The 14,364-nt window shown below is 43.9% G+C and overlaps 1 protein-coding gene across 1 annotated transcript in view; it reads right to left on the reverse strand.

Annotated features, from left to right (window-relative positions):
- LOC122790530 (immunoglobulin lambda-1 light chain-like) overlaps nt 1–14,364 on the reverse strand; it is a 318,197-nt gene that overhangs the window by 54,306 nt on the left and 249,527 nt on the right. The window contains exon 6 of the mRNA XM_044058079.1: nt 3,072–3,268. Within this exon, the coding sequence (XP_043914014.1) occupies nt 3,072–3,268 (197 nt within the window). The remainder of the gene's footprint in view (nt 1–3,071; nt 3,269–14,364) is intronic.

The following is a 14,364-nucleotide window of genomic DNA, read 5'->3' on the forward strand; positions in this document are numbered from 1 at the left end:
TTTCCAGCAGGTTCTAGAGCAAGTGCTAGTCACAGGGGTTCAAGATTTTTGTGCTACTGCTGAGAAACCAGCTAGTTCTAAGGGAGAATTTGAGGAGCAGACTTTTTGGCACCTGGAATAGTTTAACCGTAGCCTGGCGGTGCTGCATGATGCAAAAAATGCGCAAACATGCACGTCTGTAAGCCAAAAAGTTGAAAGGGATAGAAATCAGTCCAAAATGGTTAAAATTACAATTTCAGAGCTGGAAACCACTCCCCTAGTGTTAGACAGGCAGTACAATGCTCACTACTCCCACTGATAAGCAGTAGGACTTCCCTCTACCACAGCAAGGTCTGGATAGCTCTGAACACAGAAAATAAAAGTCCTGAAACCAGCAAAGCCTCGGATCTGGACTATACTAGCTAGGAAAGGCGGAAAATGAGCAAACAAGATAGTATTTTTTTTTTTTGTTTAAACAGGCTAAACAATGCAATAATACACTAAATAAACACAGAAAGGCTAACACACTTGAGTGTGTAACCCTAAACAGTAAATACAATTACAACTCTACAAAATCAGCAATTTAAAACTTTTTAAATGAAGCAAGGCAAGTACACAACTGAAAACGATTTAAGAGGCAGTAATACAGTAGAATAAGTAGCTAGTCTACATATACAGAAAAGTCTATATATACTGCTCCTCCTCAGATAGCTCTGTGTGTAATGGCTGAAACACTCAAGTTAACTTCTTAACAGAAAGTTGAAACCTGAAACAACTTTAAAAAAAGTTCAAAAGACCAATGAGGTGCTTTTTCATAGCCATAGTCTATATATACAGAAAAGCAGCTAAAACACACTAAAACAATTCAGATGCAGTGCAACCTAGAGCAATTGAGTTGTAGCAATATTAAGGCAGATACAGTTTTAATAAATGCACTAAAATATACTCTATATTTCCAAAATGTTTGAGAAGCACAGTCAGAACACACGGATATTCAGACAATTTTTTCTCCCTTACAGAAGCCCTCCGACTCCGTCAGATTGCGAGGGCATCACTTCTGTACAAGCCTCTTCAGGGCACCCCACAAATTCTCTATTAGATGTATGTGTGAACTGTGGCCAGGCCATTCCAAAACATTGATTGTCTTCAGATGAAGACATTCTGTTATGGATTTTGAGGTATGGTATGGGTCAGTGGTGTGTGGAAAGGATAGGTCCTCTCTATCCACAGCTTTCTAGCAGACACATGAAGATTTTGGGCCAAAAGGGACTGGTATTTTGAACTATTCCTAATCCCCACCACCTAGGCTATAGGCCCACTTCCAGCTTATGTACAGCAACCCCAAAGCAGGAGACTGCCATCATCATGCTTTACCATGGGGATAGTGTTCTTTTGGTGATGCACAGTGTTGTTCTTGTGCCAAACAAACCTTTTGGAATTGTGGCCAAAAAGTGCAATCTTGGTCTCATTACACCATAACACATTTCCCACATGCTATTGGGGGACCTGATGTATTTTTCTTGAGAAATTTGCCAGACCTGGATGTTGTTCTGTGTGTGAGAAGGCTTCCATCTTCCAAACCTACCCCATTGGCCAGACATGGTGAATACGGGAGATTGTTGTTACATGTAGTACACAACTGGTACTTGCCAGTGATTCCTGCAACTTCCATAATGTTGCTGTAGGTCTCCTGGCAGCCTCCCTGACCAGTTTGGTTCTTGTCTTTTCCACACATTTGGAGGGATGTCCAGTTCTTTGCAATGTCACTGTTGCCCTATATTTCCGCCACCATTTGATGACTGTCTACACTGTGTTCCATGGCTTATGTAATGCTGTGGAAATGTATGTGTACCCTTCTCTGGACTGATACCTTTCACAAATGAGATCCCTTTTCTGCTTCTTAAGCTGTATGCAAACTATGGGTGTTGCTGTAGCAGGCAACTGAGTACATTTAGGATAATCCTGGTAGGACAGCTGACTGTTATTTGCTGTTAATCAAAGAGTCTCTGTAATTGATGGCAGGTGTGTACTCAAGAAGACGTAATGCTGTAATAATAATATCAAAAGCTGCTTCAACATAGTATTAGCTTCAGCCTGTGCAAGTATGCATCTAGCTTCTTGTAAGTTTTTTTATATGTCATAATTTTTCCTCTAAAAGATTTGTTTGTTTTACAATTGAATTATAGGTCACATGAAAGGTTAGAAGGGTTCAGAAATGTGTTATTGTGCTCTCGTGTTTGTATTTCAGAAATACCTGGCATTCTAACAGGTGTGTACACCATTTATATGCACTGTATAACACTAATTTATAAAATGTGTCCCTAGTTTTGGGCCTTTATTCCCCCATTTTGTCAGTCTTTGTCCAGATGTCTTGCAATGACAGGTTGTGAGGTATGCTACAGATATGTGACATTTCCTCCAAATAGGCCCCTGTGATGACCACTGTGATGCAATGCAGTTAACCCCACCACAAGTGCATGCAAATATTGCAAAATAGCTGAGAGTAGCAGTTGTGTGCATGGTCACATGCATGACCTTAACATGCCTGGGGTACTGGTGAGCCACAACAGGAAAATCCCATTCTCACCAGCTTAAGGTTGCTGTCCCGCATGCAGACCAGAGGTACCTATGTAGTTGTGAGGGACAGGTATAGTCAGCAGACTGACATTTGGCACTGGTACAAGATGAATGCTACGTGTCTGCACAGGTACAGTACAAGTTATGATAGTACACAATTTGCTGTCCCTTACCATAGATGTGCACTTGTGTGCATTACTAAACCCCACCCACAAATGTAGCTTGAACTGACATATGCATCTAGATACTCTATTGAAGACAGTATGACTGCTACATGAATAAACTGATGTGCACTGTGGCCTCACCTGGATGCTCCTCGCCTGTTGCCTGGGTGCCACCCACCTCCACGACTGGTGTTTCATGTGTTGGGTGTTGTGTGGTGGTTGCCCCAAGGTTGGTAAGGAGCTCCTCTGTTGCCATAAGGGGGCCTGTGTGGCTGGACCCTCACCAGTGACAGTATGGTTCCTGGCAATGGCAGCAGCTTTTTGCCGGGCACAACATATCAGGTCACTTACCCGATGCCTGACCTGATCATATGTGCAGCCATGGTGGCGAAGGTGTTCCACTCTGTGGGCAAGGTCACCCCACAGGTCAGTCCGCTCCCACAGATTTTGTTGGCTTCGGCAGAACAGCACCACATGGTGCTGTATGTTTGCTTCAGTAATAGCTGCAGTCTCCTCTGCAATGTATGCCAGCTGATGCTGCTTGCCACCTGGAAGACATAAACAGGGAAACACATCACAGGACCTCAGAGATTGCCCAGAGTTATTTACAGAGAGAGCACATCAATACTGCCTATCATTAGCCACCACTCACAACCGTATCTTACCCCTTTCATCTATCAGCACAGTATGAACCTGCAGTGCACTCCTGGTCCTGATGTGTCATGTTCCCCCCAGTGAGGGCCAGTACATTGCATAAACTACCATCCATCATTCACATTTGTGTAAAGGGATGACAGTGGCCCTCTTCCTTGCAGATGGGGTGTCAATGGTGCTCAGGCTTTGCTTGCATACAGTGTGTGATGGAGCTGGAAGCATATGCCTGAGTTTATGTAGAATGCAGACAGGAATGTTCTCAGGTCTCATTGAGACTTGCTTTTGTTGACTTTGATTAGGCAGTATGCAGCTGCTCCCTGATAAGGGGAGGGGTGTGGGTGCTGTGCATATCCACCTACACTGATGGTGAGCCAGGGGGGTGATGTTTGCCCTAAACCTGTCTGCAGCAGGTTGGCTATAGCTATGGTGTGTGTGTGTATGTGATATGATTGACCACCATTACAGGGTGGGTTGGGTTGTTGCCTCTGAAATTGCAGACACGTGTGAAGACGGCCTTGTGATTGCCCTTGGTGGATGTGTCCAATTTGTACTCATAGTTAGCCTTACAGTAATCCACCTGTGACCTTATATGCTCATTCAGACAAAGGCTGACTCACTGCCAAGTTGGTGCCTGCTCTACTCTGACCTATACAGCCGATATAGTAACCAATTATGTGGTTTGTTTATTGTTGCTGTCCAGCAAAGGGGATTACTCTATTTTGGTGGAGACAGGTTTTACAGGTAAGGTATTGCTGAGTCCATACAGCTTTGTCATTGGTCATATGGCTGTTTGTAGTAGGCATGGACACAAGGTCATAATACAGTTGGACATCTCTGAAATTTAAACCTGATAATCATGCTTATTCTAGTACCAATGTCTATGTCAGGGCAATGCAACAACCGGTAGCTGTAGAAATCTAACTCTGTTGGATGCACAGAAACAGAGATTACACAAGTGTACAAAATGTACAGCTTATTTACCTGACATTCTGCATCCCATGTCTGTTGTTATGAGGCAGCCAGGTACACCTACTCATACATAGCTGTGCACAGGTAACATCTGATATACATTTCTGTTCTATGTCAGTATGGCACACTGTATTTGCACTCTTGCTGATCAGTCATTCCTGTCAACCTGTTAGAGCAGGACATCTGGAGGATGCCACACATACATGGGGGGCAATGGTCCAAATTATTGACGCTCTTAATATTGCTGTAATAAACTTAAGTCATTCACACAAGTCATTTGCTAGCACAGTAGCCTTTGCATTCACAGACATACACTGGAAGATGGCCATTGCTCATATGGCAGGAAGAGAGGAGAAAGGCTAGGAGTGTGTTAGTGAGGGTAGGAACTTTTAATGTTGGCAGTATGACTGATATGGGACAGAGCTAGCTGATATGATGGACAGAAGGAAGGTTGATATATTGTGTGTGCAAGAGACCACATGGAAGGGGCATAAGGCTAGGTGTATCGGAATTGAGTCCAAATAGTTCTATCGTGGTGTGGATGGCAGGAGAAATGGTGTAGGGGTTATCCTGAAGGAACAGTATGGCAAGGGTGTTTTTGGAGGTGAAAAGAGTGATGTTAATAAAGCTGAAAATTGATGGTGTAATGATGACTGTTGTTAGTGCATATGCTCTGCTAATTGCGTGTGCAATGGATGAGACAGAAACATTTTGGAGTGAGTTGGATGAAGTGGTGATGACTGTACCCAAGACTGAGAGAGTGCTGATTGGAGCGGATTTCAATGGGCATGTTGGTGAAGGGAACGACGGGGATGCATAACTGATGGGTAGGTATGGTGTTAAGCAAAGGAATGCAGAAGGTGAGATAGTGGTGGAGTTTGCAAAAAGGATGGACATGGTTGTGGTGAATACATATGTTAACAAGACAGAGGAGCATAGTGTGACATACAAGAGTGGAGGAAGATGCACACAGGTAGATTATCTCCTATGCAGGAGAGCCTGTTTGAAGGAGATTGGAGACTGTAAATTGGTGACAGGGGAAAGTGTAGTTAGGCAGCATGGAATGTTGGTCTGTGGAATGACATTGATGATCAAGAATAGAAGGAGTGTGAGGGCAGCACCCAGGATAAAATGGTGGAAACTGAAAAAGAGTTATTGTGATGTTGACTTCAGGGAAGAGTTAAGACAGGCAGGGTGTGGCAGTGAAGAGTTACTGAATATCTGGGTAACTATAGCACAGCTCGTAAGGGAGATGGTTAGAAAGGTGCTTGGTGTGACATCTGGACAGAAGAAGGAGGATGAGGAGACCTGGTGGTGGAATGAGGAAGTACAGGAGAGTATACAGAGAAAGAGGTTGCCGAAGAAGTGGGATTGTCAGAGAGATGAAGAAAGTAGACAGAAATATACGGAGATGAGGTGCATGGCAAAGAGAGAGGTGGCAAAGGCAAAGGATAAGGCATATGAAGAGTTGTATGAAAGGTTGGACATTAAGGATGGAGAATAGGACCTGTACTGATTGGCTAGATAGAGAGACCGAGCTAGGAAGGATGTGCATCAGATAAGGGTGATAAAGGATAATGAGGGAAACATATTCACAAGCAAGGAGAGTGTGTTGAGCATATGGAAAGAATACTTTGAGAGGCTGTTAAATGAAGAGAATGAGAGAGAGAGAGAAGGTTGGATGATGTGGGTATGGTGAATCAGGAAGTGCAACAGATTAGCAAGGAGGAATTAAGGATAGCTATGAAGAGGATTAAGAATGGAAAGGTTGTTTGTTCAGGTGACATACCTGTGGAAGCATGGAGCTATTTTAGGTGAAATGGCAGTGGTATTTTTAACCAGATTGTTTAATGTAATCTTGGAAAGTGGGAGGATGTGTGAGGGGTGGAGGAAAAGTGTTTGGGTACCATTTATAAGGATAAGGGTGATGCGCAGAGATGTAGTAACTACAGAGGGATAACATTGATCAGTCACAGCATGAAATTATGGGAAAGAATAGTGGAAGCTAGGCTAAAAAGGGAGGTCAGGATTAGTGATCAGCAGTATAGCTTCATGCCAGGAAAGAGCAGTACAGATGCAATCTTTGTTCTGAGAGTGTTGATGGAGAAGTACGGAAAAAGTCAGAAGGAGTTGCAATGTGTCTTTGTGGACTTAGAGAAAGCATATGACAGGGTGCCTAGGGAGGAGTTGTGGTATTGTATGAGGTGGGAGTGACAGGTGCATTTATGGTGGATGTGGGATTACAACAGGGTTAAGCTCTGAGCCCTTTCTTATTTGCAGTGGTGATGGAAAGGTTGACAGACCAGATCAGACAGGAGACCCTGTTGACTGTAATGTTTGCAGATGACATTGTGATCTGTAGTGAGAGTAGGGAACAGGCTGAGGAGACCCTGGAGAGGTGGAGGTGTGGTCTATAGAGGGAAGGAATGATGGTCAGCAGGACTAAGACAGAATGTGTGTGTGAATGGGAGGGAGGATAGAGGAATGGTGAGGATGTAGGGAGTAGAGTTTCAAAGGTGGATGAGTTTATAAATAATTGGGATCAACAGTTCAGAGTAATAATGAGTGTGGTGGAGAGGTGAAGAAAAGAGTACAGGTAGGATGGGGAGGGTGGAGAAGAGTGTCAGACGTGATTTGTGACAGATGAGTACCATTAAGAGTGAGAGGGAAGGTCTACAAGATGGCAGTGAGACCAGCTATGTTATATGGGATGGAGACAGAGGCATTGACAAAAAGGCAGGAGTCAGAGCTGGATGTGGCAGAGTTAAAGATGTTAAGATATGCACTGGGTGTGACAAGGGTGGACAGGATTAGGAATATGTATGTTAGAGGGTCTGCCCAGTGTGGACAGTTTGGAGACAACGCCAGCGAGTAGTGAGATTATGTAGGTTTGAACATGTGCTGAGGAGGGATGCTAAGTGTATTGGGAAAAAGATGGTAAAGATGAAGCTTCCAGGTAAGAGGAAAAGGGGAAGGCCTAAGATAAGGTGTATGGATCTGGTGATAGAGGACATGCAGGTGTTTGGTGTGACAGAGCAAGATGCAGTGGACAGGAGGAAATGGAGACAGATGATCTGCTGTGGTGACCCCTAATGGGAACAGCCAAAAGAAAGAGAAGATGTTGTAATGTCAGTCTTCACAAGTTGCCATTGGTTTGCCATCCATAACACAACTGTATGAGTAAATGACTAGAAATATGAGGCATACATATGGTCAGTGTGCATAACACTGGACAGTTGAATGGTATGAGCTCAGTATACCACATGCAGTTCAACACACACATATCTGCAACAGTATTTCACTATGCAAATACCCTGTATAGGTCTCTCACATTTCTGAAACAAACATGTATATCATAGTTGTATTCACAATTAACATATGGATATCTATGACATCCCAGTAGATGGCCTAGCAGTGTCACAGTCAGTATTGTTCAACGCACACTCCAGTAGTAGTCATATGTGAGTCATCCTTTCCTGGAGTGACTCAGGGGCCTGAGCTGTGATCTATGTCACTGCAGGCAGCTGAGTGTAGTTTCCCTAATGTGATGTTATGTCCAAATATTTGTAGGATGTACTGTTGCCTGGCCCCATATGTGTTGTGTATTCCTGACACATCAGTGGGATGCTGTGAGGATTTAAGTCACTAACTAGTGAAATATAATTGAGTGTTGGACTTGTGCTATTTCATTCAATATATGTTAGGAGAGAGATGAGGGTGTTACTGTAGCAACTGTGTCACCTTATCTACTACAGTATTTCAGATATGTCCCTATTTTCATGGCTTTCTCCCCCCACTTTGTCAGGCTTGGTCCAGATTTGTTGCACTAAGGTTTTCTGAGCCTACCTCTTGACTGGATGGTTTGTTTCAGAATGCCCAGGTTTATTGCTCATATTTCTGGTCTGTTCCACAGATTCATTATTTTTATTTCCCTGGTAAATCACTGTGATGATCTGAGGATTTCTGACAGTAAATGATGACATACATTTCAGTGTCAGAACTCACATCCTTCAGAACATGCATGCTGAAACAAACCCTGTCACTCTGGCAACATTCTACATTTATAAGACCAATATTTAAAATATGTCCCTAGTTTTGGCCCATTGCCCCCCCATTTGGACAGCCTTTGGCCAGATTTCTTGCACTAAGAGGTTGAGAGCTATGGTTCTGAGGTATGATTCCACTACATGTTATGAGTATATATATATATATATATATATATATATATATATATATATATATATATATATATATAAAATGTATATTTTATATGTATATCTCTATTTATATATTTTCCATATGTATTCATCTCCATACATATATAAATGTGTATATGTATACATACAAAACCTGTCTGATTCTACAGAATATTTTCCCCACTGTTGAGTGACTCTACTGCATATGTTTGAAAAAGCATCAGCAGTCCTTACCACTCAAATGGTGTAGTAGTACATTGCTCTGACTATGGTATACAGGGCCCTGGCCTTGATACTTGGCAGGGCTGATTATTTTGTTGCTATTCAGAAAAGTGGCTGATGGAAACAGACTGATTAAAGTAGTTTTAAGCAGTTGTAAGTGGGTTTGCGCGGGTTTGCACGACAATAAGCGATACCAACACACAGTTAAACTTACAGATGCTTAATCTGTGTTGATTTCACTTAGCATCTCGCAAACTTGCTTACTCCTGCTTACTCACACTTACACCTGCTCTAATTTGTTTAAAAGAAAAGAAAAAGGGGTGATAAGAAAGTGGTGAAAAAGGGGTATGCAGAGGGATGTGTAGGGCAGGTGTAGGGAAGGTCCATAGCTGTCGATTTCTTGTACAGCAACAGCTGTGCATTTGTACAGAATTTGGAGGTGAATTTGGACACTCAAACCCCAGAGAGAGGGGTGAGGACAACAGTAACTGTTGTCAAGCCAATTGGATCAGATTACATGTGCCCAGTGGACGTGTGTGAAATGGGCAGCTGTGTATGGGGTGACAATTTTGGGGGGGAACAAATGCCCTTTTTTTAAGGTGATAGTGGGATTTTGGGGAAGGATAGTAGGTAAAATTGGGAGATAAGTTGTGTAGGAAGACAGACAAGACAACAGACAGTGATGGTATATGACCCATGTGGGGGGGTAAACACTTTGGATGGGGAGAGTAGTTGGGAATTTAACACCCATGAGCCCCCAAATGGATACAGTGGGACTGAGTTCCCCACCCATGGGCAGTCACCACTGCACCTTCATGGCCCCAAAGGTGGCTGTGCTGGGGGCTGGACAGGAGGGGCAGGCTGACCCACAACATGTGCCAGGTGGCCCTCAATCTGGCCAGCTGAGCACCAAAGCTCTCTCCAATCAAGACTGAACTTGACAGTCAAGAGGAGAAAGTAAACACTTGCACCACACTACACTCATCACATAGTCTCACTAAATCTACACCACCAAAATCCACATATAGAAACACAAAAACATTCGCGGAGGCTCTTAATAATAATCTGCTCAAGCAAAAGAGACCTCCAAAGCAGAAATGCAAGCAACCTCCACCCCCCCCAACACAACCCAAATGACACATAGCCTGCAGACTCAGTGTGCCACTCAACCACAGCCAATAAGACAAAACAACATACTCAACACACTAGTCATAGATGACTCTATAGTCAGGCACACTGATGTCCCACTCACCAGGCTAAACAAGGAGAAGGTTACTGTCAGCTGCCTGTCAGGTGCCAGGATCCACCACATAACCCACACACTCAGGTCACTCCACAACAAGTACAAATATGACTCTGTCATTGTCCATGTTGGTGTGAACGAACTGAGATGTACCTCCCTGGACTACATGAAAAGAGACATGGAAGAGCTCTCTGATCTTGTAGCCCAGGCAGGTATGACCCTAGCCCTGAGTAGCATTCTGCCATCACCCAGAATGATGCTGCAGTACAAGGACAAAATTATTGACTTTAACAATTGGCTAAGCTTCTGGTGCCATTCTAAAGGGATCCAGTATCTGTCTGCCTGGGATGACATGGTCGACAGACCATGATGCTTTGCCAGAGATGGCCTGCACCTGTCACCCCTGGGACTCAGGATACTGGCTAAGGTTCTTGCCGCCCCTATAGTGCCTTTTTTAGGCAAGGTTCAAAGGACAAATTCACCACCATAACAGGAACAGGCAAGCAGAAACTGAGGGTGATGCTACTCAATGCTACAAGTCTAAATCTCAAAATGCACTCACTCAAGGCACTCCTTAAAATGGAGAATATTGATATCTGTGCAGTGACTGAGACCTGGTTCAAAGGTCCAGAGAGCACCCTTGCACTACCAGGCTATAACTCATACCACACTTTTCGGCCATGTAACCTGAACCTGAACACCAAAGGCAGAGGTGTGTCCATATTCATTAAGGATATCTACACCTCCAGGCTAGTTGCTCAGCATAATGAAGCCGAGGTTATCCAAATGCAACTAACTCTGAGCAAAACTGCAATCTAAATTGTATCTTGATCACCCACCATGCCTCAGGATTCCCACTCCTCTTTTCTTGATGTACTGGAAAATATTAGGGTTCAACAAAACACCCTAATAATGGGGGATTTCAACCACCCCACCATTAACTGGGAAAACTACTCATGTACCAACTCCTTCACTTAACGCTTTCTGGAATTCATAAACTTCAATGCCCTGGATCAACTTATCCACACCCCCACCAGGGGCAACAATATCCTAGATCTAGTCATTACCAACAGGAGTGACCGGTGTTCCACACCTGAAGTCAATGCCTCATTGGTCTGATCTGACCATAAGCTAATTACTCTAGATATCCACATCCTGCCCCCATCCCCCATTAAGGAAACCATGGTAAAAAATTTCTCCAAAGCCAACTTCATGCTTCTTAAGACAGAAGTGGTGAACTTCATGACACCCATGCAGATGGGCAATACAGTTACGACTACTGAATCCTACACAATTGCACTTTATAAGCACTTACATGAGTGCATGGATCATGCTATCCCAAACAGAACCAAGATGCTATCCTCCAAAAAAAGGAAGCCAATCTGGTGGTCCCCTACCATAAACAAACTGTACAATAGAAGGAAGAAACTGTTGCAAAAGAGAGTAAAATCCCATGAGTGGAGGAGCTCCCTGGTCAGCCTCAGTAAGAAGCTGCGATCCCTGATAAAATCCTCCAAAGCTAGTTACAAAAACAAAATCGCCACTGATTCTAAAGACAACCACAAAGCATTCTATAGCTATGTCAAGAATCTCAATGGCAACACTCAGATCTGCTCTGAGTTACAGCACAATGGCACTAAATATAAAGACCCAAGTGATATTGCCAACATCCTGGCAGATAGGTTCAGTGCTAAATTTACTCCCCTCTCACCCCCTAAAGATCCCATCTCTATACTGGAAAAATGCAATGTTCCTGTAATCACCGCTGCACAGGTAAAAACTACACTCTCCAAAGCCAAGAACACAGCATCCATGGGACCAGACAACATCCCAGGCTGCGTTCTACATGAACTACAGAACAAACTGGCACCCCACCTAAGTACCATGTTCAATCATAGCCTCACCTCAGGCTTTGTGCCTGCTGAATGGCAAACAGCAACGGTTATCCCACTCCACAAGGGTGGGAGCCACCACGGACCTCGGGAACTACTGCCCCATTAGCCTGATGAGCCTGGTCTGCAAGGCCATGGAACGTATCATCATGGAACTTATAAACAAAGACATTGGTAATCTCCAAACTCTGGACCCCACCCAGTTCGGGTTTGTAAAAGGCAGATCATGTCTCCTAAACCTGATAGACTTCTTTGAAGCAGTCACCAAAGCTGTAGACAAGGGTAAGGTGGTTCACACATCTAGATCTTGCCAAGGCTTTTGACACCATCCCCCACTCTGGAATTATAGATAAACTCACTAAACTAGGTATAAATCCCTACGTCACAAGATGAGTTGCCAACTGGCTCACTGACAGAACCCACACTGTGAAAGTAGCTGACTCCAAATCTGACTTCAGACCAGTGACAAAGGGAGTACCACAGGGTTCAGTCCTGGGTCCTCTCCAGTTTGGTATCTACTTCTCTGAAGTACAGGCTAACACAGAAGGCCTCTGGCTAATGAAGTTCACAGATGACTGCAAACTAGGAGCCATAATCAAAACTCCTAATGATGTGTATATCCTACAAAAGGGCCTCACTGAGACAGATGCCTGGTGTCAAAGCCATGGCCTCAAGCTCAATGCCAAAAAGTGCATTGTCATCCCCTTTGGTAAAAACTCTGAACCCATGAACTACAACAGAGGCGGTAGCATACTTAACACTGAAAGTGTGATAAGAGACCTTGGGACACAGGTGGACAGTAGTCTCTCCTTTGATAATCACATTGCTACAGTAGTCAGGAAATCCTTCTACGTGGCACACCTCATCACAAAAGGTTTCTCATCCAGAAAAAAAGAGGTCATTGTTCCCCTCTACTCATCACTCATTAGACCCATTATAGAGTACAACACCCCTTTTGGTATGTACCTCACAAGACATCTGCAACAACGGGAAAGGCCACAGAAATACCTCACAAAGAGGATTACTGGCCTCAAACAAATGCCCTATGCAGACCGTCTCAAGAAACTCCAGCTGTACTCCGTCACATATCGCCTACTCAGAGGTGATCGCTGCCTAACATACAAAGCTATGTCAAACCCAGAGCTGTTGGACATGCTCCACTTAAAGAAATCCCAATCCCTTCGAGCTACACGCTCTAGGGACCTAAACCTTGTCACCACAATAAACAGAACATGCTGGAGGGATAGATTGCTGTCCCAGAGACTTCCCATACTCTGGAATAAACTACCTATCTATATCAAACAAAGCTTCTCATTAGCACTCTTCAAGAAAAATCTTGATGATTGGATGGGAAATAAGAAATTCACCCCGGGGATCACCTCTGTGGCTCTGCTCAACAGTGGCACAGGAAAATAATTTTCTCGGGTGGCAAAAGCCAGAGTATCTTTTTGGCTGGGCTTGTATAGGCCCTAGAGCCAATAGCCTAGTACCTACCTATGAACCTACCTTTTTAGGGCAGCACAGTGGTGCAGTGGTTAACATTGTCACCTCACAGCAAGAGGTTCTCTGGTTCGATTCTCGGCTGGGGTGCCTTCTGTGTGGAGTTTGCATGTTCTCCCTGTGTTCGCGTGGGTTTCCTCCGGGTACTCCGGTTTCCTCCCACATTCCAAAGACATGCATCTGGAGCATTTCTCCCCGGGCCTCCACTGAAAACAGGCTCTGTGGAACCTAGTCGGACTTTCCCGGTCAACAAATGATAAATAAATAAATAAATAAAATAAATAATAAATAACCTATGAACCTATGGATGGTGCTGAGAACCAAACCCCAAACCTGAGTACAGGTGACATGTTCTTGTCCATGCCCGCTCCCAGGGGGGGATGAGTCCCATCCCCTGAGCCAGTTCCACCTGAAGGTGGTGCAGGGCTAGCAGATGAGCAGGTCCCAGGTTGGGTCTCAGATGTACTGGGGCCTGGTGCCATGGCCAGATGAGGTGGGACAGGCGGATCTGCCAGGAGCTACCTTCCCAGAAGTGCTATGGTGTTGAGGTTTTGCAAAATATGTTGGTTAATCATGAACAACACAATTTGAGATTAGTTATAACAGCATGAATGGGTGTTCCAATTGAGCCCATAAAACAGTTTTGAAACAGCTGTATAGCAATCAGAACACTTGCATAAAAGGAACCATCGTAAGCATTATAACGTCATGCAGGTTACATTGACAGCAACAAGCCACCAATGATAGCATTTGAACAAAGTTCATTAATATTCAAACACTTCAATATTTGTAGAACAATAGGACACATGTCCCAACAGTAGATTTGGAGAAAACATACCCATTGAGTATGTGCATTTATTATTGATGCAGATAGGGGTGGGGGAGAGAGAGGGGAAGTCAATTAAGAACTGTATAGGCTTCAGTACTTCACAACTTCAATGGTCATTACTCTACTCATTACTCTCCAG

This window comes from Protopterus annectens, chromosome 16.part0 (assembly GCF_019279795.1).
Source record: "Protopterus annectens isolate FY-2018-M chromosome 16.part0, PAN1.0, whole genome shotgun sequence".
NCBI lineage: Eukaryota > Metazoa > Chordata > Ceratodontiformes > Protopteridae > Protopterus > Protopterus annectens.